General features: G+C 36.7%; 1 protein-coding gene across 1 annotated transcript in view; it reads right to left on the bottom strand.

The window, feature by feature from the left end:
* Positions 1 to 22,065, bottom strand: part of ZSWIM6 (zinc finger SWIM-type containing 6) — a 190,942-nt gene that overhangs the window by 41,216 nt on the left and 127,661 nt on the right. Inside the window, exons 4-5 of the mRNA XM_025892366.2 lie at positions 11,432 to 11,580; positions 8,085 to 8,235 (exon numbers count right to left, since the gene is read on the bottom strand). Of these exons, the coding sequence (XP_025748151.1) occupies positions 8,085 to 8,235; positions 11,432 to 11,580 (300 nt within the window). The remainder of the gene's footprint in view (positions 1 to 8,084; positions 8,236 to 11,431; positions 11,581 to 22,065) is intronic.

Genomic DNA, 22,065 nt, shown 5'->3' on the forward strand with positions numbered 1-22,065 from the left:
TGGAATTTTTAAACACTAAAATGTTATGCAATTGTTAGATAAGCTTATAGCAGCCTCACAAAAATTCACCTGCTATAAATCACTTACCAGCCTGCCTTCTCCATAAAATAAAAGAGAAAATTATTTATATAAATAAAAAAGTCATTCTTCAGTAGACCTCTAAGAAAGGCGGCTATTCAAAAGCCTATTGAAGATAGTCACAATCAAGCATGCATTTTTAATCTCAGAATCCTCTGTCCTCAAGAAATCTTAACAGAAAGCCTATGTGTCAAGTGGTGAAAGTCACTCTTTTGGGACTGAGAGGACTTGCCTTCCCCATCCACACTCTCTTCCTCCCCCTCCCACCTAAGGGGCCCTATAAGGCACCATGGAACACCCCCTGTCTAAGAGACACCCATTAATCATTTTCCTGGGTTCTCCTGCCCCATCATTAACCCACTTAAGCTTTAATCAACTACAAAAACATTTGTAAAGCACCTTGCTCCATACAACACCCACAGAGAACAGCTTAAATGGCTGCTTCAGTCCTCCCTTGGCTTCCACCTCTTTCAGTCTAGCTCCTGGCATCTCTGACTCCCCAAGAAGTCCCTGGGAATCTCAGATGGCTTAAATGAGGGCTTCTCAGACCTTGTTAATTTTTGTATGCTGTCACTTCAGGGTAAGAAATGGTGAGAGGAAATTATCCCCAGCCTGTCTTCCTTCATTCCCACTCTCTCACTTCCCACCACTCTAGTGTGATGGTGTTCTCTAGAGACCCACAGTCTAGCAAGGAGACCGCTCCCTCCCCCAGCCACATTTCCCTTTGGTGGCAGTTTCTTGAGGGCAAGTGCAATACTAACTTTTAGGAAATGGGAAGAGAAGAGAACTTTTCTAAAATTGTTGTGAGGAAGAAGGATACTTCATACCAATGCTCTGATACTCCTACTAGCCACTAATGTGAAAACAGTATCTACTACCAATGGATTCATCTTATAAATAAAGATAACATAAAAAAAGTAATCGGAACCATCCTTGGTACAAATAATGTACCAGCATACTACATATACAATAAGGACACTAACATGTACTACAATGAGTCATAAGGCATCTTAACTCATAACTCAATCCCTGTGGTCTATATTTAGAATAAAGTTTTATAAAAATACACAAGGGGGTGATCCCCAAGTGTTGTTACAAATTATCCAATTGTACTCAGAGAATGACTATCATTAGGAATCTCCAATTGGTTAGATAATAGGATCAAATGGTTTGTAAAGAATTCTTTTAATCTTGAGAATCTACCATTTTCTGCTAATATTTAAAATTTTTTCTCTTTATTTCCCCTTCTTCCCATAAATAGGTACTGAATGGATAATTACACCCTAGCAGCTGCACTCAAGAGACGGATGGTGGACAGTACTTCCCAGAAAGTAAAGAAATATGCATTCTCTCTTTTGGTTAACTTCTGACCCAAACTAGAAATTAATTCTGCCTACTTAAAGAAACAGAGAACAAACCCCTCTTCTTATCTCCGCAGCAGAGCAGAACCCAAAGGCCTCTGACCCACAAACATAGAAATCTCAGTTTTAAGAGACAGAAAGCAATAGGATCATACAACAGAGAAAGAAACCAGGCCCAGGTAATGAGGACTGAGCAGCAGACAGGCGTTCTGAGAACACGGCTGGATAGAAGCAAAGCCTCCTGAGCAATACAATGGACAAAGCCTCCATGTTTAGAGGGAGCTCTGGATAATAAGGGGGAAACCACAGACTGAAACAGGAACGTGCAACCCCATTCCAGAGCAGCCAGCCCAGCCCAAGGGCAGGAGGGGTCTGGAGAGCTACAGACCATATGACATAAACAAGTGTTGACAACTGTGTTATTATTAGGGGCTGGTAGAGGCCAGGACAGAGACCTTGACCTAAGGGTCTCACTGGCTCCTTAGCAAAGGAGCCTGGAAAATGAAATGAAAACCTGACTGTAATCCATCCGCAGTATGTACTGCATGTATTTTGTGAGAAGCTTAAGTTTATTATGACATTTCTCAACCCATATCATGGATTTGGCTCTTCTACATTAATGTGGCTTTCTTAGACTGAAGTTACAGAGTCCCTAGAAACACAGATGAGCAACTACATTAGGTAAGCTCTGCTGACTACCACCATTAGACCTGCAGGACCACGGGTGGGCAGACCAGGCCCTGCAGCTCTTATGGGGCTTACTGTCATCTAGGTGCGCTTTGCCTTGCCCCTGCTCTGCCCTGAGCAGAGAGACCCCTTAGCAGAAAGGCAAATTAAAGCAAGTGAGGATGGAGTCCACTTTGATGGTTAAGTCTTTGAAGTCACTGACCTGGGATCAAATTCCTCCTCTGCTGCTGTGACCTCAGGCAAGTTATCTGGTCTCCCTAAGCTCCAATTTACTCAGCTATAAAATTAGGGCTAATAATTATACCTACTTCACTGGATTGTTTTAAGAATAAAAATATAATGCACGCATTAAGTGCTTAGCATAGTGCCTGATAAAGTAAGTGTTGACATCTATGTCATCTTAACTAGCTGGACTAAAATGGGAAATAAAAGACAGCAAAAATCTAGAACCTATGTCTACGCTCTCTCCCTCCTCTCCTCCCTTTGAAGTAACAACAAAGGACAATAAAACTGGACTGAGTATCGTGAAGACAACATTGCTGATAATGAATCTGAATGCTTTATAGCCCTCCCCCATTGAGTTAGTTCATCCCTGTCATTGTTCATGTTACTCCTTCTCACTACTTCTTCCCTACAACTCACCTCCATGAACATCTTGTAAAACCATATTAAATTCTGTCTGTACAAGTATTTATACTAATATGTGAATAAATTACCCTATCAAAGTGCTCCTCAGTTCATTCATACCTATTCTAAATTCTGTCTCCTGATGGTTCTATCTCTCTACTCCCTCTCTACTACATGGACCATTACCAAAAGAAAATCAAACACTTAATACATCTATTCCTCTGGACACAGCAAGTGCTTAATATGTACTGAGATAGAAACCACAGAAAGACTTATGGAAAGAAGGGTTAATGGAAGGCACTGAAGTGATTTACATGGTAAAGCTGTATTCTCCTTATGCCCAGGGAAGACAAACTGGTAGGTGAGAAGTACTGGGTTCGTTAAGTTTACATTGTATACTTAGAGCTACACAGAAGTTTCCAACTCTGTGCCTGACACCTTTTTGCTGCAAGGGGGCTGTGGGAATTGCTGTTTTCTCCATGGCACTAGCCAAGAGAACACTACTTACACGGCAAACCACACTGGAATGCTCCCTAGCTCTCACCGAAAAGCAGTTACTCCTCAGGCATTCACTAATCAGCCTCAAAATCTGGAAAGCCTAGATTTGAATTTATCATATAAACTAAGCAGCGGCTCTAAACCGTGGTGAAATTACTTATCCTATTATGTTAGGAGATGTAAGGTGGCATTCCCCAGAAACTTCTCCACAATGACCTCCAAAGCAAAGCCTTTGGAATCTTATTTCTGACTGGGCAGAAAAGCACTTGCAAATGACTTAGAGCATCATTTTAAACGTGACTTAAGCATGTGATTCAAGAATCATGAGGGTGGGTGGAGAAGAGGTCCACAGAGATGACTATTTGCATCAGAGGTATAGATAGGACAGTGTTCTGAGTCCATGGAGGAGGTAATTTTTAGTATTTGCAATAAATTTGGTTTCAATGGGTGGAACGATGGGTTAGGTTCTCTACTGCTGAACAAAGATTTACTGTGATTCCAAGTACCCTGAATCTGTAGACCCACTCAATCTATCTAGCACCCTACAAGGAGTATTACCACTGTTGCTTAATAACAGTGGTCAAACTAACCTTACAATGGAACTCAAAATAGAAAGAAACTTCTAACTATGGCTATGTCTGTTCACAGAGTTAGGTATCCATATAAAAAAATTTTTTTTAAAGATTTTAAGTAATCTCTACACCCAACATGGGGCTTGAATTCACAACCCAGAGATCAAGAGTCACATGGTCCACCAACTGAGCCAGTCTGGCACCCCCATATCAAAACTTTTGAAAAAAATTCTGAGAGCTAACACCTTGTTCTTGTGAACTGAGTGAGCACAGCTCAGAGCAGCAAGGCTCTTGCAATGGGAGCCCAGCCTCTCCCTAAAAAAAAAAAAAAACAGGGTTTACACACTAGAAAGCAAAACACATGACTCAGCTCAGAGAGAAAGTATTTAAAATTTTAAGAAAAAAACACATTATGTAATACTTGAAAATGAAAATTTAAGAATTTTTCCCCATGACAAAGCTGTAATTAAATCCTATTTAACTGTTTCCTCTAATGACATCCATTTTAATTAGGTTTTAATAGACTGGCAGCCACAACCTAGTTTTATGAAGCAAAGTAAAATTATAGTCTAGGAAGACATTTAAGGAAAGAGACCTATCAACACAGATGAGAGGTTACCATATATCCCCTCATCCCTAAAGACCCCCATGGTAATTAAGTATGCTGAACAGACAGCCGTTAGGGCTAACAGTAGGTGTGCTCGTCACCAATCAGCACTGGGTTATTCTTTGAAATCTAGGGGTTATTGCTGTGATCTGCTTTCTAGACTATTTGCATGTCATGGAATAAAGAATGCAACTAAAGAGGTGTGGGTTCTATAGCTCCACCAAATCTGCAGCTTCTGTCCCCGCAATGGGTTTTCTGTCTTAAGATTTTAAGGTATACACTTTCTTATACTCAACATGATACAACAACACTCATTCTGAGAAGACTGCTTTATGTTTCAGAAAATGAACATCGCACAGAAAAAGTAAAATTAATGTATGAAAAACAGATTCATGTAGAAGAATAATGCATCTGCAAATGAGATGCACTGAACAGGATCTTAATAGTGTGCATCTGTATCTATTTCATACTACATTATGAAAATCAGGGAATAAATCACGAAAATTAACTCAGACCAAATGAGTATCATAGGCACTTATTTTAGAAAAGAAGAACTGAGCATCATCAATCCCTTTGTTAGCCAGAGGATGGGGAAAGGAATCCGGCCTGTTGCTACTTCAAAGAAGTTTGTATATGCTTATTTGAAAGAGAGACAAAGTTATATGAATATATATTATTTTTAAAACTAGTTTTGAAACATCAACACTTAAATTTTAATAAATCACATATACTCCGTAAGTTGAAAATTTTGGGGAGGGGAATATCTGATCCTCTCAAAAATACAATTTTGTAACCAGGCCAACAATCTGATGCCTCCAAATCCCTCCGCCAAGAAGCAGAGTTACTTGGCTAAGATACTTTTACTTGTACATTCTCATCAGAATAAGGCTTTCATGCCAGGAATCTTTTTTTTTTTCCTGGTGTATTGGCCATTGCCAGAAATGGACCCATCGAATTCACCAGTGCTAAGGAGTTAAGCATCTGAGATTTAATTTAACAGTTTCAGCTTTATTAAGCTGTCACAGAGCGGCCCCACTTTGATAACAGTAGCTGCTCCAATTATGGCTTGGTTTAGGGTTGACAAGTATAATGATTCATTCGCGGCACATGAGAAGCAATAAAAGGTTGTTTTGCATTACAGCTTTAAAAATGTGGGCACTTTTTTCATTTAATTTGTCACTTAGCTTTTGCTAAGAGGACATTTAAATTGCAGTAAAAGGCAAATGGGGCTTTTAGTTTAAATGTAATCCCCATATTTAAATGATCTGTAATGGTGCAGTGTTGGAGTGGGAACACTATTGTCTCACAGTGGGTCCTGATGGTGACATGTGACATTTGTATTCAGGTCCTGTATTATCCATGTGGCTAAAGGGCTTCCAATTTCATTTCACAGCCAGAAGCCTGCAGAAAACACCAATTAACTTGCAGATCCCATTTGCCGACAAAACTCAGCCTCTTCTCAATGTCTGGCATCTGGCAGTGCTCAGCATTTAATTCCAAAGCAGAGCCTTGAAGCAATGTGAGCCCTGTGCAGGGGCACAAAGTCAAAATCTCCCATTTTATTAAGAAGCAAAATCATTTCCTTTTGTAGTCCAGCAGCAACTTTTAGTTAATTTTTTGGTGAATGAATATTAAGATACAATAGCTATTGTTACTTCTACATGGGATTCTTCGCAAAACTTAGACTCCATTAAAATGGTTACTGACCTCTGCTTGCCATCAGAGTACACAAGAGAATTTATAACAGTCTAGTAATGATTGGAGGTGGGGGAGGAGGGAAGGGATGATTTGTGAAGAAAGAAAATACAGGGCAAAAAGATATATTCATCCTAGACTGATATCAAAGAACTTGTATAATACAAAGCCTGGCCCACAATCAGAAAGCAGTTCATCAGAGGGTATAACTAGAATCAGCTGGTGGAAACTTCCACCTGATGAGAATTTATACTTTGGACTGAGAGTTGAGGTACATAATTTTCAAAACCAACTTGGAAAAGTGAGATGGGCTAATGGATTAAATATGAACACTCTAAGTTTTATTTAACTATATCACTTGTACTTTTTTGGTAACCAAAAAAAGTAGTCAGCACTTTCTTCCTAATTAGTTATCTGTAATCCTAAGTTCCTCCAAGTACCAAAGCTCTTTAAATTTTATTCATTTAATATTAATCCAGTATTTTTTCTTTAAATGATTCCCTTCATTATAGTTTTTTTAAATGGTAAACCTTTCCAATGTCATAAATCAACTAGTCAATTTAATATTTACTACAGAAATACAAAACTGAGGAGGGTTTACCTAGGAAAGTGTTATCATTCAGTATTCTATAAAAACATGCTTAAACATATGCATTACACTTGTGTTTTCCAAACTACCACACTGCACTCCCAAACACTCTTCCAATATATTGAAACAATCTACTATAGTTATGGGCTGATTTAAATTTTGATGGGGGTAAAGGCCACTAACCATTAATTCAGGTGACCAAATAATTACAAGATACTTAATAAAAATACCAGGGGAAAAGGCCAACAAATATCTAACACTTGGCAAGTAGCAGACATTTATGACTAAAAAAAAAAAAAAAAAGAGTTGGCAGCCACAGCAAGTTTCTGAACACACATCCTATTAATGGCAAAGAGGAAACTCTGATGTCCAATTCTTTACCAACTTGCGGCATACCCCTAGATTAGTCAACATGATCTTTTGGAAGTATCCTAAACTTCCCTGGAGTTCAATTTCCTTATCCATAAAACAGTTCACCTCAAAGGTCTCTTCCATTTATTACAATCATGTATTATATGCACAAACAACAGTTTCTCTTCATCTAGACTTTGACATGGGATCAGTCAGCAGGATATGATCTATTATCAGCCAAGAGGGAAAGAAGGGGAAGGTATGAAGAGTTCTACTATTCAATTTCAATGAAACTAGGATCTTCTAGTAAACATATCCAGAACATAAAATTAATACAGACATTGATAGAACATTTATCAAAAATTCCATCTGTCATATTCTTAATAGAAAGACAATTTAACAAATGCATTATTTGTTAATTCCCTAGCAATAAACATTGGATAAAAATAATCATCCCCCCAAATTTCCCAGTGAACCTGACTAGTGGATTTCTCATTTTTTCAACCACCTGCTATATTTATATCTTTATTACAGAGATTTGGGAAGCAATAAAAATTATAGTTTATTTTTTCCATTCTGACAGTCAACAGCTCATCTAAGTCTGTAACAGCCAAAAAATAAATGTTCAAACTACTTTTGACACTTTCAATGTACCCAAAGGGGGAAAAGAGCCAAATTTTCGCTCAACTGATTACAATATTATTCCAGAAATGAGTAACCAGCTCTACTATACAAAATACCTATTTTAAAATAATATGGCTTCTTTTTTCAAATATTTAAAGGGAGATTCCTATGCTTGCTTTCCTCAAGATCTGACAATTTCTCCCAAACCCTCCCAAGATTATTTCCTGCAAATGCCAGCCCAAGCCCTCCTACTTCTAACCAGTGTCTAATGGCAATAAGTTCATATATGAGCAGCTCTCCCTTCAGCAACACCCCGACCATGTGCTTTCAACATTGAACCATGATCTTTACCCATACACAACTCAATGGCAATCTGTCAGGAAACTTATATTTACCCAGCTCATCCCAGAGCTGCCTATATTTGTCAGTCATCGCAGTGCCTTGTTGCCTCCAAAGTGACAGACGAGGATCAGCCATGAATTGCTCTGTTATCAACGTCAACATGCGGGCCCCATTAGAGTCCCTCATCTTCAACATCTCCCGCACCTAGTGGGGAAAAAAACAGACCTTCAGAAAACTGTTCAAAAATGCACAGCAATACAGGAGCAGACCACTTTCTTTCTTTCTCTGGGGTCCGAGGCAGTTAATTCTTGATAACAGTCCTCTTTGGCAAACAAAAGTTGTGAAAAACTGGTCTCTATCCTAAATGGCAATTTAATCAGAGAATTAACTGTTAATTTCGTAAAATCATGTTTCATAATCCAAATGAGGAAAAGAAATTTGGTTAACTTTCCAATTACAAAAAAAAAATAAATTTTTTGCCAGCCACAGAAAAACAATACCAAAATAAACAAGACAAATCATCTGGCACCTTCCTGACTCTTCCAACTGATTGTACTTACAACTAGAGTAGAAGAGCTGAAAGCAGTCTACTGATTAACTCTTTAGGGATCTTCTAAATTGAATGTATAATGTTTTTAATAATAACATCTGTCTTTCTGTTTTTAAAAAACTGCTTTATTGAGACATAATTCACATACCATACAATTCACCAATTTAAACTGTGCAATGCAATGTTTTTTAGTTTATTTCCAGAGTTGTGAAGTCCTTCAGTTTTTGATGTAAATTAGAATTTCAGTAAGTTCTCACACCAAAGTTTTCTGACAAGAAGAGCAATATCATACTTTTATATTCACCCCAATGGGGCTGTAAGAGGAAATGGGCTATGCTGCAAGTTAAAGAACTCTCTGGCCCTAACTGAGCGATCCAGGAAGCAGAATTATAACCTGTGACCTAGCGAGCTAACTCAGCCTCTCAAGCTGGAACTTCAAGCTCTGTCCATTACTCTGTAGCCAAATTTTCCAAATTTAAAAAAAAAAAAAAAAGGAAGAAAAGAAACACAAGACTAAGTGTCTCTATAGGAACCCCTAAGTAAATCTATCCCTTCCAAATGTGTACTATGTGTTCAACAAACACGAATCCCAGCTGAACACCACACCACCAGTTCTCCCTATAGGAAATTACTGGAGCAAGGTCATAAGCAGCAGAAAAGGAGAGGGGGTTCTTTTATTCAAGATTCTATGTGAAAGGCAAATCAAAGAGGAAATGGCAGATATTCAATAAGGCAGCCCAAACCTCAAGATCTACTGATTCTGTGTCAGGTCTATACCCTGACAAGTAATGGAAGTCCATCACAGGCTTCAAATGGGAGCCCTGTAAAGAACTCAAAAGCACTTCTACACTGACTCACAAGTGTTGTGCTTCCAGGATTATCTCAGTAATAATCTTAAAAAGTTTTATTTCCAGTATGGAAGCACTAAAAAGTCATGAACAGAAGAAGACTGGGAGGAAGAAAGGGAGTTGCCATTTACTGGACATCACGCTAAAGAGTTTTACAGTTATACTTATCATGTAATCTTCGCAATAACCATATAAAATAGGCCAGATTATAATCCCCATTTTAAGAAACATAAAAACCATGCTTCAGAGAAGTGAAGTAACTTGCCCAAAGGACAAGAGGAATCGCTGGGATCAGAGCCCAAATCTGTCTTAACTCTAAAAGTTATGCCAAAAAATTAAAAAATAAAAAATAAAAGTTATGCCATTTCCAAAATTAGATGATGCTGTTACTTCATATGGCAAGCATAATGCGTACATCATATACAAGGATAAAAATAGCAGCTACAGGCCAGTCTAATACCTCTTTCACTTTGCTTCCACTATGCCAAAGTGTACTATTCGCTAACATGAGAGTCTGTGAAATACTTCCTGTGTATCTAAATATACCAAACCTTTAATATTACCACTCTATCATGGATGTGATTTAATGTTTATTTTCCTGATATATTTCTAATCTATTACTCAGCAATAGCAATGACAATATACACTTCACTGTTAAAGCATATAAACCACAACTATCAAGCAATACTCAAGTACATCTATAGTCCAATGGTAATTAATTTTCAGATGTCTGACTCTGATGTATTACAAGAATTTGATGTACCTGTGAATTACCAAAGAATGATTAAATCATGTGTGAAGTAGTTTTAGGGTAAGATGTATTATATTATAATCTAATTTTCAGAAAATTGGCAATTAATATATAGTAAATGGGATAAAATCTTTAATGAGAGGATAATGATTAATCAGAATACACTATTTTCTGTAACGGAATATACTCTAATTCTTCAGAACTAAAAATAATATTTTAATTATTATAAATACTAGAAAAGCTGTTTAACAAAAGTGTCAATGAGTTATCAAAAGTATCAATCAATTATCTCATCCATTAAAACCAATTTGAATACATTAGTCATAATAGTAGCTATACCCCCATAAAAGACACTGATTTAATATTATTAAAAAAGCATTTTACCCAGTATTCAGAATTGCACTTATGGTACTAAAAGTTCTGTATAAAGCAACAGACACAGTTTCTACTCACACAGAACTTATAAGGAAGATAACTTTGTTTCTCCGTCAAATTTTGGTGATGAAAATTAACATTTACCAAGGCCAAAATGACATGTTAGACACCATCATCATTTAATCACAACTTGAGGAGATATGTTATCATTAGCTAATTTTATAGATAAGGAAACTGACTTAAATAACTTGCCAAGGTTCATACATTCAATGAGATTTAGAATTTAGATTTAAAGCCAGGGCTATATGACTCCAAAGTCCATGCTTTTGAAACTAATTTAAGTAAACTGAACATTATTAAACTAAATCTATAATGTTATATGCATGTATTAACTGTTCAAAAATAATTATGTAAAATTTACAGATTATGGATTGGAACAAGAGATACTTCTCAACCTCAAAAAAAAAAAAAAGCCCTAAATATATGAAGCACATTTTAAGGACTGTATTCAAAGTTATGCTCTACTTGAGAACATTAACTAGAAAAAGTAAAAGCTTGAAAAGATGGCATTTTTAATAATATTAAGCTACTTACTTTTGAGTTTTGAAAGGTTTTTCAAAATTGTATAAACTGTCACCATTTTAGTAATGGGAACTGAGAGAAACAAAAATGTTTCACATCTTGCCTAAGGATAGCTAAGTAAGTAAATGCATTACAACATAATAGTTTCTAATTGATTGGTTAACTTAGATGCTCTTCTTTAAAAAAAAAAAAGAAATAAAAAAGAAGCCTTTATTCTATTGTACACATAATCATATATAGATACTTTCTATATATGTATATATTTAGAATATTTCTTTAAAAAAAAAATCATACCTTTGCAAAGAGCAAATTAAGCTGCTTCCCTGATCCGTGGTACCCGCCCTGGGAAAGGAACAGTTTAACCTGTTCTTGAACCTGCTCTTCATCTAAGTGCCAGCAGTTTTCATCATCTATACTAGCACCTGCTGTTGGATCAGGAGCACCTAGAAATAGAAAGAAAAAATAACACATATGCTAGATAAAAACTCTGTGCTAAAGGGCTCTGATTATAAATTTGAAAAGAAGATTCTGCACTTTTTGCCTATACACTTTTTAAGCCAATCTCAATTTCATTTATACATACAAATTTATAACTGAAAATAAATATAAAAATCATTCTCTTATTTCTAGGACTTTCTTGATTTGTGCTAAGCTAAAATGCAGATTACTGTAGCACTGAGATATTTTCTTTTTTAAAGATCAGAAACTAAACCTTTGGAGAGGAGTTTACAAGATCTCTAAAGAATAAAAAAATCACAAAAATGTCTCATTGTAAATACATGATGTTTATAAAGCTCAACTATGTAGGATATGTTAGGAAAATGTTCTTCAAAGACATGAGAAAAATGTGAAACCAAGTGAACGGAGTAGAGTATTTTTCTCTTTACTATGTTAATTCAAGAAGCTTTCACTGTTATCTGCTGCTGTATAAACTACATGCTGACATAGTGTTTAGTTGCAGAAAACTGAAGATTAAAAAGGGAAATCAAGCCACATGGGAACAGGCAGTGCAGCTGTTGTCCTAAACCAGGTTGTAGTATCACCTTGCCAAACTGCGTAAATATTTTATTGCTGAAGCACACACAAAAGATAACAGCTACGTCATAAGCCCTTGTGTGCAGACTACCTTAGAAATTCAAAAATTATCCAGATACTTAGGCAGGTAAAAATTAAGTTGCACTATTTATTTAAAAAATAAAATGGTATTTAAGGCCTAAGATTCATAAGGAATATAAAAAAATTTAAATCTAAAAACCTTTCCTCAATAGTGTTTAATGTCCTTATCAACCCTTAAAAAATACATTTATAAGTGGTTTTACATTGCTTTCCTTTTCTTCTAATGATCTAATAAAACAGAATGAATTGGCCAAGGAAACAATCACTAACACCTGCTTAGAACCAGGGTCCGTTAGTCCCTAAGAGGAGAGCAGTGAGTCTGTGAATCTCCTTGAAAAGGTGTGCATTCATTCATTCATTCACTGAGCCAACACATTTATTGAGTGTCTTCTGCTAGACTTGGGAATGAAATAGTGTGCAAAATAGACAGAATTCCTGTCCTCATATAATTTACCACCAAATTATTTTTGACTAGGACCAACAATAACAAATACAATTTACATCAAGCCCAATATATCTGCATATCTGGTGTTTATGTGATGACATCTACTATCTATCAAACTGAAGCAAAAGTATGAGGGAAAAAGACCCTGACTATAAGTGAAAGGGTCTGATATTCTCTGTTATATGTTTTTAAAAGAGCTTATCATAACTTTTAAAACTGATGTCATAACCCATAATTGGCTGCAACCCACTATATGAGAAACACTATTTTAAGTTGTGAGATATCAATCTAGTAATTACACATATAAATATATGATAATAAATGGTAACTACTCCAAGGAAGAAGCCAAAATGCCAGCAGACTATATCAGAAAGCTCTGACTGGGCCATGTATTGCCAGGGTAAACACACCTTGAGGAAATGGAAACTGAGCTGAGATTTGCCTTAAGTAGATTAGAAGTTAAAGGAAAAAGGAAGAAAAAGGAATTAGTCTGAATGTGAGACTAAGAGCTTAGGCAAAAGTCTCAGGCGGGAAGGAACACAGAACATGGATGAAATAAAAGATAGCCCACACCCACAGAACTCAAAAGTAGAGGATGAGGAGAAGACAAGTACAAGACAATCCTGGAGAAGGGCTAGACCTTGAGAGCCCTGGCAAGTGAGGAACTTAGGTTTTTTTTCTTCCCTAAGCATAACAAATGGGAATTCATAATAAGGTCGTCCAAAGAAGAAGAATGAAATGCCCTGGACAGTAAAAGATGTTTTTTCCTAATGTGCATCAGTTTCAACATTCCTACAATAGAATATATTCAGCCATAAAAACAAATGTGGAGATTCTCTCCGTACTACAATGGAAAAATATCCAAGAGATACTGTTGAATGAAAAAAAAAAAAAAAGGCCAAAGAAAAAGATACATAATATACCCCCTTTTTTATAGTGAAGTTTTAGAAAGAGCCTATGTATTAGTATTTCCTTACATATGCATAGAATGGGTAACCTCGGTACATGAGGGAAGAAGGCTCTTCACCGAGCCTTTTTATATTTTTAAAATTTCAGAACCACGTAAATATATTTAAGTACCAAAAAAAAAAAAATCTCTCAAGTGTAGAAGACAGACTAGGAAGCAAAAATACAAACGAAAACAGTGAGAATGATATATATGCATAGTCTGTGCAAAGGATGATGATGGTAGCTTGAAAACAACACTGAGAACAGAAATGGAGAATCTGACAGGAATTTAAGACATAAAAACAATACAACTTGGTAATGAAGTGGGTATGTGAAATCTGGAAGATCAGGGGGTTGAGAGAGACATGGGTTTCTGTGTTAAAACAACTGGATGAGATACTGGACAACTCAAAGACACACAGATCAGAGCAGGACCCAGGTTAGAGGGTAGGAGGGGCAGTGTTTAAAAGGTCCTGAGTTCAGTTTCAGACATGATGAATTTGAAGTTCTTTGAGACAGCCAAGAAGAGGAGAAAGGATTTCAATTAGGGAACTGGATACTGACAGGAGGCTCTACAGGACAAGAAGAGCACCTAAGACAGAGCCTAAGGAAAGCCAACATTTAAAGACTAGGGAGAGAAACTGAGTGAGGATGGCAATGGGAATGAGTGACCTATTAGGAAGAGCTGGAGAGACTGGTTCTTCCAGAAGTAAGGCAGAAAAAGTTGTTCCAAGTAGGTATTATGCAAGTAGGTCTATATTTAAGCTCCAGAGAGCAAGGATTATAGCTGCCCTGCTCACCACTGCTTCCTGACACCTAATTTTTGTCTCAATTAGGAAATCAAGTAATGGAATCAAGTAATGGAAATGGGAGGAAAGACCTGTGTACATCCCTCCCCTGAGGAAAGGATTCTTATCAAAAAAGAACGATGCTAAAGCATCTTCACATACATTTATCTCATTTTCTCCTCACAATGTCCCCTAGAGATGAGTAAAGATTATGATCCCTATTCTACAGAAGGAGAAACAAGTTCAGGGTGTTTATCACTTGTCCACAGCCACAATGCCAAATCCAGTCTCCTGGTTCTCTCCACTGCTGAAGAACACATCCCAGAACCTTGGAGCTAAAGTTGAACCATGAAGGTATCGAGGCAGGCATTGTTAGCCCTAAATCAAACATAAATTTAAGGAAGGATACTGAGATGTTTGCAAGCATTTGTTAGCACGTTTCTCTTTCACGGGAAGATACAGATAGAGACACACAGTGCTGTGAAGAGTCAACTGCCAGGGTTATATCTATCCCACAGGGATTGGGAGCCCCTAATCCAGCCCATGCCCTTGATTCTAGAGAAAGACACACACAGAGACACACACATAGACAACTATAGATTCTTTATCTAAATGCATCAGAAGAGACTCTCCAAACAACTCATCTATGTGCTCTCAACTTTCATATTTAAGCTTTTCCCAGTATCTTGCTAAAATCCTTCTGGGAAATCTGACACCTGCCTCCTTAACCTAATTTTGACAAGCTACTGATTATCCACTCTCTCACTGTTCCTTCTGATGACCTGAGCTAAACAAATTCAATTTCTATCCTCACAGTGGTTATTTCCCCCAATACTCATGACTTGTTGGTTGTTCTCTATTGGGCACCGAGGGCCAGGACCTACAAAGAATTGTGCACACGAAGGGCTTGGATGGGGACTGACTGTCCTATGATATAGTGGAAGGCATGCTACAACCCTTCACTGCTTGGGTCACAGTAGCCATGTGAGACTTGACTTTTCTGTTTGCCACATAAATATCCAAGTATTTTAAGTAGATTTCAATTCAATTTAGAGAAAATTCCAGTCTCCTTGGCCTAAAATGGCAAAGGGGTCAACATCCAGATATTTTACAAAAACTGTAGGATATACTCAACTCATTATTTTTGTCATACTAAAAGAGAAAAGTGTTAGAGTAATCCAGGAATCACTTTCATTTAACTTGAATTACACAAGGCATTTTTTCCTTAAAGTCCAATAGGTTTTAGAACACTGTCATATTTTTAAAAAATATGATAAATTTTTAAATTTCTTTAATGGATCATTTAATTTACATACATACAGATTTTTGTTCTTGCCCAGGTGGGAAGATATCTAATAGCAAATGTATAAATACATGAACAATGTTTCTCAAGTTTTTTAAGAAAACCAAGGGTTTTTTTGTTTATATGTTTTTTTGGGGGGAGGAGTATGGTAAGCTAGTGTTAGAATTGACATATTTCTTCAAGAGTGTGGGGGAAGGAGGAGGAACTGCAGAGGGAAAATGGCCCACAAATAAAATTTTACTGCAAATAATCTAATGAAGTCTACACACATGAGCTGAGAGGATGTGTGGGGTTCCTAATCCTGGATTAGAATTCGGAATACTTCAATTCTCGGCAGAGTTGGGAAAACTATGTGTCATCCAGCAAATCACTTAAGCTCCTCGGACCTCCATTTCCTCAAACCTAAAATTCTATAATGTAGGAATAAAAAATTAACTAGGTGATAGAATTAGAAATCTTTTCATGTGACTGCGTAGAAAACATCCTCATTTAGTAATAAGAATGCGTGCAAAGATTAACTTCTTGGTAAATAAAACATAAATTTACTCTAAACACAACTCAACACTTTAGGAATATGTAATACTATACATTATAGACCAGGAAATTAAATGTCTACAATAATGACCTTCCTAAAACAGCATATTCACTTAATAAACTTTAATACTGAAGTTTATTTAAATCCTAATATGTCTGGATTACATGCATGAAAGTGTTGCCTAAGCCTTGTATAAAATGTAGATTTGCAAAATTTATTTCTACTTGTTAGTGGCTATCTATAAACAAAGACAAACCGTTTCTCAGCATTTAGCTTTGAGAAAGGTATGCAAAGAAAAACATTATTCATGTGTTTATATATTTGCTATTAGATATTCCCCAAGTTGGGCAGGAATCAGAATCTGTATATATAAATTAAATGGTCCATTAAAGAGTTTTAAAACCTATCATATTTTTTACCCTTATTTATATTTATAATTACAAATGCTATAACTTTTACAACTTTTAAAAATTAATCTTTGTGGGCAGTTTATTACCAAAGCTTACTTCTTCAAGTTTCAAGCCTTTAGGGAAAGTGAAATTATCTGGTAAAAAAAGTCCAACAGTTTAATTGTCTCTCATTCCCAGCTACAGATGTGTGAATTTCATTCACCCTCTTACACAGGAAGAGAGTGAAAGGAGAATTCATGGACATGAAGGAACACTGTCCATGCCCTTGACTTCCCCTGTCTGCTACTTGATTTGGTTCTGATTTAGTTTTGATTTATCTCAATATCAAAACTCCCTTACCCTGGGAGATCTCAAAATTAAGAGTATATCAAAATTCTTAAGGCACACTGTGAAAAAAAAATGGATACCTAGGTACAACTTCAGAAGTACTGAATCAGAATCTTTGCCAGGGGGGTAGGAGAACGATTCCAAACTTGGAGAGGATGTTAAACATGGTGGCACATTGTGCATCTTCATACTGGAAAGTATTCAGGCTCCAGAGGCATCAAACAGACACCTCTCCAGTCTACTGAATAAAGCATATTTAAGACACACCAAATGAAATTTCTGTCTCATGTCAAGGAAAACAGTTGCTTCTAAGCATTAAGCAGCACCAAACCCTTCTGCAAATTTTAAACTGAGAAACCGAGACACATTCACAACTGGCTTATGCTATGTTTGGTATGTGGAATTATTCACAGCTTTGGGTTCTAATAGGGAACTTAATGCTTTCTTTTCTCTTCTTAATCTGCTGGAAAACAATTCAAACAAAAAAGAAATGAAAGGCTCTGGTTTACCTCCTCATCTTAACTGTGACCTAACTGCTTTAGCAATACAGTTGTCCAAATAATGCTTTCACCATTTATATTTATGTACAAGTGGGGATTTTTTTGGTTAAAATTAAATTATCAATTTCAGTCTATAAAGGCAGAATGCAGGCAGGAGATGTCTACACTGTAGAGGTGATTTTTTTCAGCCTCTTTTAGGGGACCTAGAAGAATGCCATATCCTAAAGTTTCAGTGCCCACTGTTAAAGCTAGGGTACATTACGTCTGTGACTTACAAAGGCACCGGTACACCTGTCTTATAAGCTGCAGGCAAAATCCTGACCTCAACCACTGGCACCAAGAGGGAAAAGGCAGGGCAGCAAACTTCAGTGATTCATACTCAAAAAAAGCCTTTCTATAGAGAGGACAAGAATTTGAAGACTGCTGAAAAATAACATGCACTAAATAAACACACACTTGAAAAAAAGATTTAAATTTTACTCTTCCTTAAACCCTCATTTCAAAGTAGTGGCCAATACCTTCATTTCAATTACAATATTGTGATAGCTGCAACACTCAGATCCTTCCTCACCTTCCGTTCTCTGTGGTCAACCTATGTAAAGTTACTGCGATGCTGGAAGTGTCACGTCCTCCCCAGGAGCTGTCATTAGACAGCCCACCTTCTTTCTTTAGCTCGGAGGCTACTGACAGAGGGAACCCTGGCATGTGCCAGGCTGTGCTCCCTCAGCAAGCCACCTTCCCCTCAGCTAAATGCCAAAGAAGTAGCACCTTCATCAGCACAGATCTCAAGGGAATTCACGTAGACCATCACAGGGTTTACAGCTCCTCCTCTAAAATTTTCCTCTCATCTGACTTTATTTCTCATTTCTTATCATTCAACTTAACCTCAAAAGTTCAATAATAAACTATTCATGTACAGAAATAATCATATATTTTATATGGATGAAAAGCAGTAAAGTATTTGTACACTTTCCATGCTCATTTAAAAATGCAGAGTGTAAACAGAGTGCATTAACAGGTAGGTTGTTTTCTATAACTTAGCTAAAAATGTATTACTTGACACACAAATATAAATATTTAAATGCAAAGTTCTCAGAAAGTCTTATTTTTATATAACCCAACTCTTCAGATTTATTAAAAGAAATCTACTGGAGCGCCTGGGTGGCTCAGTGGGTTAAGCATCTGCCTTCGGCTCAGGTCATGATCCCAGGGACCGAGGGTCGAGCCCTGCATCAGGCTCCCTGCTCGGCAGGGAGCCTGCTTCTCCCTTTCCCTCTGTCTGCCGCTCCACCTGCTTGTGCTCTCTCTCTCTCTCTCTCTGTCAAATAAATAAAATCTTAAAGGAAATCTACTATGTTTGCAAGCTTCAAGAATAGTTTGCTCAGATGATTTTAAAAGACGTTGTTTAAAAAACAGCTTATAAATATTTTCTTCAACACTGCCCTGAAGACTCATGTCAACTAACTCATCACAATGACAGTGATAATAGCAATTCAGATTTACTTCTTTAACCCTCCTGACCTTACGAAACGAAACTTTATTGTCCATGTTTTACAAATAAAATAACTGAGGCCTGAACAGATTCAGTTACTTGCCCCCATTAACAGAGCTGGAGAGCAAAGGTAGTCTCACTTAGGGTTAACTTCTTTTGTGTGTGTGTGTTTAATGATGTTTACTTTGGCATTCTTTGAATTTGTGAAATATTACAGAAACACTGACAAATTTTAATAAGATAATACAAAAATCATTAAATATCTTTTAGCAGAGATCCTTTAAACAAAACAGGGTATACCACACAGCAGTAAAAACTGATGCATCTCTGAGAATAGATTTTTCAAAAATATTATTAAGTTTAAAAAGGTTGTTGAAAAAAGATATTTACAGTGTGGTATAATTATATAACTTATCAGATATCACACAACCATGTTATGTGTTGGTATATACACATACATACATTATACATACATTATATATATGTATATTACATATAACCATGCTATCTAGATATGTACTGGATGGCTATTTACCAAATTAATGGTACTGGTTGCCTCTTGGGAGGAATAAGGATGTGTGGATGAATATAAAAGAAACCATATCTTTATCAGTTGTATTTTATTTCTCAAAAATTAAAAAAAATATTAAACATGTATCTTAAAATTATAGAAGTATATAAAATGCTACAAAATTATAGAATTATTATAAAATGTTCTACTTTTCTGGTGTTTTGAAAATGTTACCATAACAACTTTTTTTTTTTGGCTTTAAAAAAAAAGATTTTTTTTTTTATTTATTTATTTGAGAGAGAGAGAGAGAGAGCCCACAGGCAAGCAGGGGAACGGGTAGAGGGAAGAGGAAGACAGAGAATATCAAGCCAACTCCCTGCTGAGCTCGGAGCCCAACATGGGGCTCGACCCACAACCCTAAGACCATGACCCGAGCCGAAGTCAAGTCAGATGCTCAACCCACTAAGCCACCCAGGTGCCCCATATCAGCTTTTAATAATATATTTTTTTCCAAGCTGGAGAAAGTATACTAAGGAAACCAGTCTATTATATCACATGCAACATCCCCTCTCCCTTCCGTGTCTTCTAGCATTTTTTTTTCCAATTCTTTAATACCCATCACCAGGCTAACCCATCCCCCCACCCCCCTCCTCTCTAGAACTTAGGTTAACTTCTAAGCTCATCAACACTCCGAGGAGTCTCAGTGTGAGAGGTAGGAGACACCCATTTGTGGGGAAGATGGGAACAAGCTCATGGAGCCAACATGGACAGACACAGAGCCGGTTAAAGGACAGAGGACTGGTGAGGAAACCAATCACAGTTGGTAGTGATCCTTTGTAAAGCATGAGAGTGGGGAGAGTGTCAGTGATGACTATAGCGTGTGAGGGAAGGCAAGATTTGGAGATGAAAGAGAAAGAATGAAGGGTATTGGGCTAAAAGTTAATTGGTTGTCTCGGTGTTAGCCTAGCAAATTCCTCATGGACTAGAGATGTGATTCCTCCAAATTAAGACACTCAAGTTCTAAGACTACTTCTCTTTTGCTGAAGTGAAATGTTTTTCATGTAAAGACAGTCATGTGTACATGATCATGCATTCCATCAATTTTGTAAAAAAAAAAAAAAATTTAAATTATGTTAGAGAAACATCTAATTTTAGTTAAAATGTAAAGTTAAACCTAGTAATTTTTGGAGGGAAATTGGGCAATAATTACTCAAAACTGCATGTACCACTTGTTCTGGCATTTCTACTAAGAATCTATTATTCAAAAATACTTGCACAAATTCACTCACACACACACACAAACACACAGGAAAGTCACAGTGGTACTGCATATAGTAGGGAAAAAACAGAAACAACTTCAGAATCATTCAGAAGGTTAATGGTTAAATATATCCATACTATGGAATACTATACAACATTTTTAAAACAGTAATAGACCCGTTTGAACTAACATAAGCTATCCATCATCTATTAAGAGAAAAAAGCAAAATGCAGAAAAATATTTTTAATTGTTTTTTTAAAAACTTCGTATGTGTGTGCACAGAGAAAGCTGTCTCAAAGAATACAAACCGCACTGACGGCAGTAGTTGCTTTGAGGGGTAAGAGGGCTGTTGGAGACTAAGGGAAGGAGCCCATGAGGATTTGTCTTTTTATCTTCATATAATTCTATACTACTATACATTTTTTCAACATACTTTTTTTTAATTGATTTAAATTTTCCCTAAGTTTCACACTGCTGCACTTTAGGACAGCAAATTCAGTTCTCTCCTATAGAATATATTTGCAAACTATATTAATCACCAGGAGATCTTACCTTTGTTTCACCAACTGTCAATGCCTGAATATTCTATGATAGAAAGAATATGCTTATAATAACCAAATTATCTCCCTAGGATACTTGTAAAAACTGGTTGCTAATGCAAGCCCAATTACAATGAACATGACCATCCACAAGGAAACAAAAGGAAGAAAGATGTGACATAAGGCCTTCATCAAACAACTCCAACTGTCACCCACTGCTAGATTCGGAACATGCACGTGTACAGGAATAAATCTCCAAGTTCCCACTAAGAACAAAATGGAATGAAAAATGACAGTGTTACTTTTTGTTTAACAAATTCTGAGCACGTACGGCTTCTTAAGTATTGTCCTTAGGGAAGGTACCGAGATACACAAGTCATACTTTCAGCCCTGATGGAGTTTACAATCAACTAAAAATAAGCTACACAATGAACACAGTATTGCTGAGTAGGTCTGCTTGTTTGTTTGGAATCTCTAAGAGACCTGAATGGACTGATATATAAGATGGCTGGGACACAGAGGCATTTCGAGGCTAAGTTAAGCAGGAGTAGCAGGCATGAATGGAATTTATGGTGTTGGTTTTATTAGAACCACACTCAAACAAATTGAAATGTCTGATCAAAGAACAACAACACAGAAGTGCACACTTGGGTGGAACTACAGGAGGTGCATGTGTGTGGCATGACATGAGTGCCTCGTGCGTCTCTGTAGAAGTATCACCACCAAAGTCATAGAATCAGAGGTGGAAGAGGT

The sequence above is a fragment of the Callorhinus ursinus genome, unplaced genomic scaffold, assembly GCF_003265705.2.
Source record: "Callorhinus ursinus isolate GAN/ISIS: 27379988/994484 unplaced genomic scaffold, GSC_fseal_2.0 scaffold23, whole genome shotgun sequence".
NCBI lineage: Eukaryota > Metazoa > Chordata > Mammalia > Carnivora > Otariidae > Callorhinus > Callorhinus ursinus.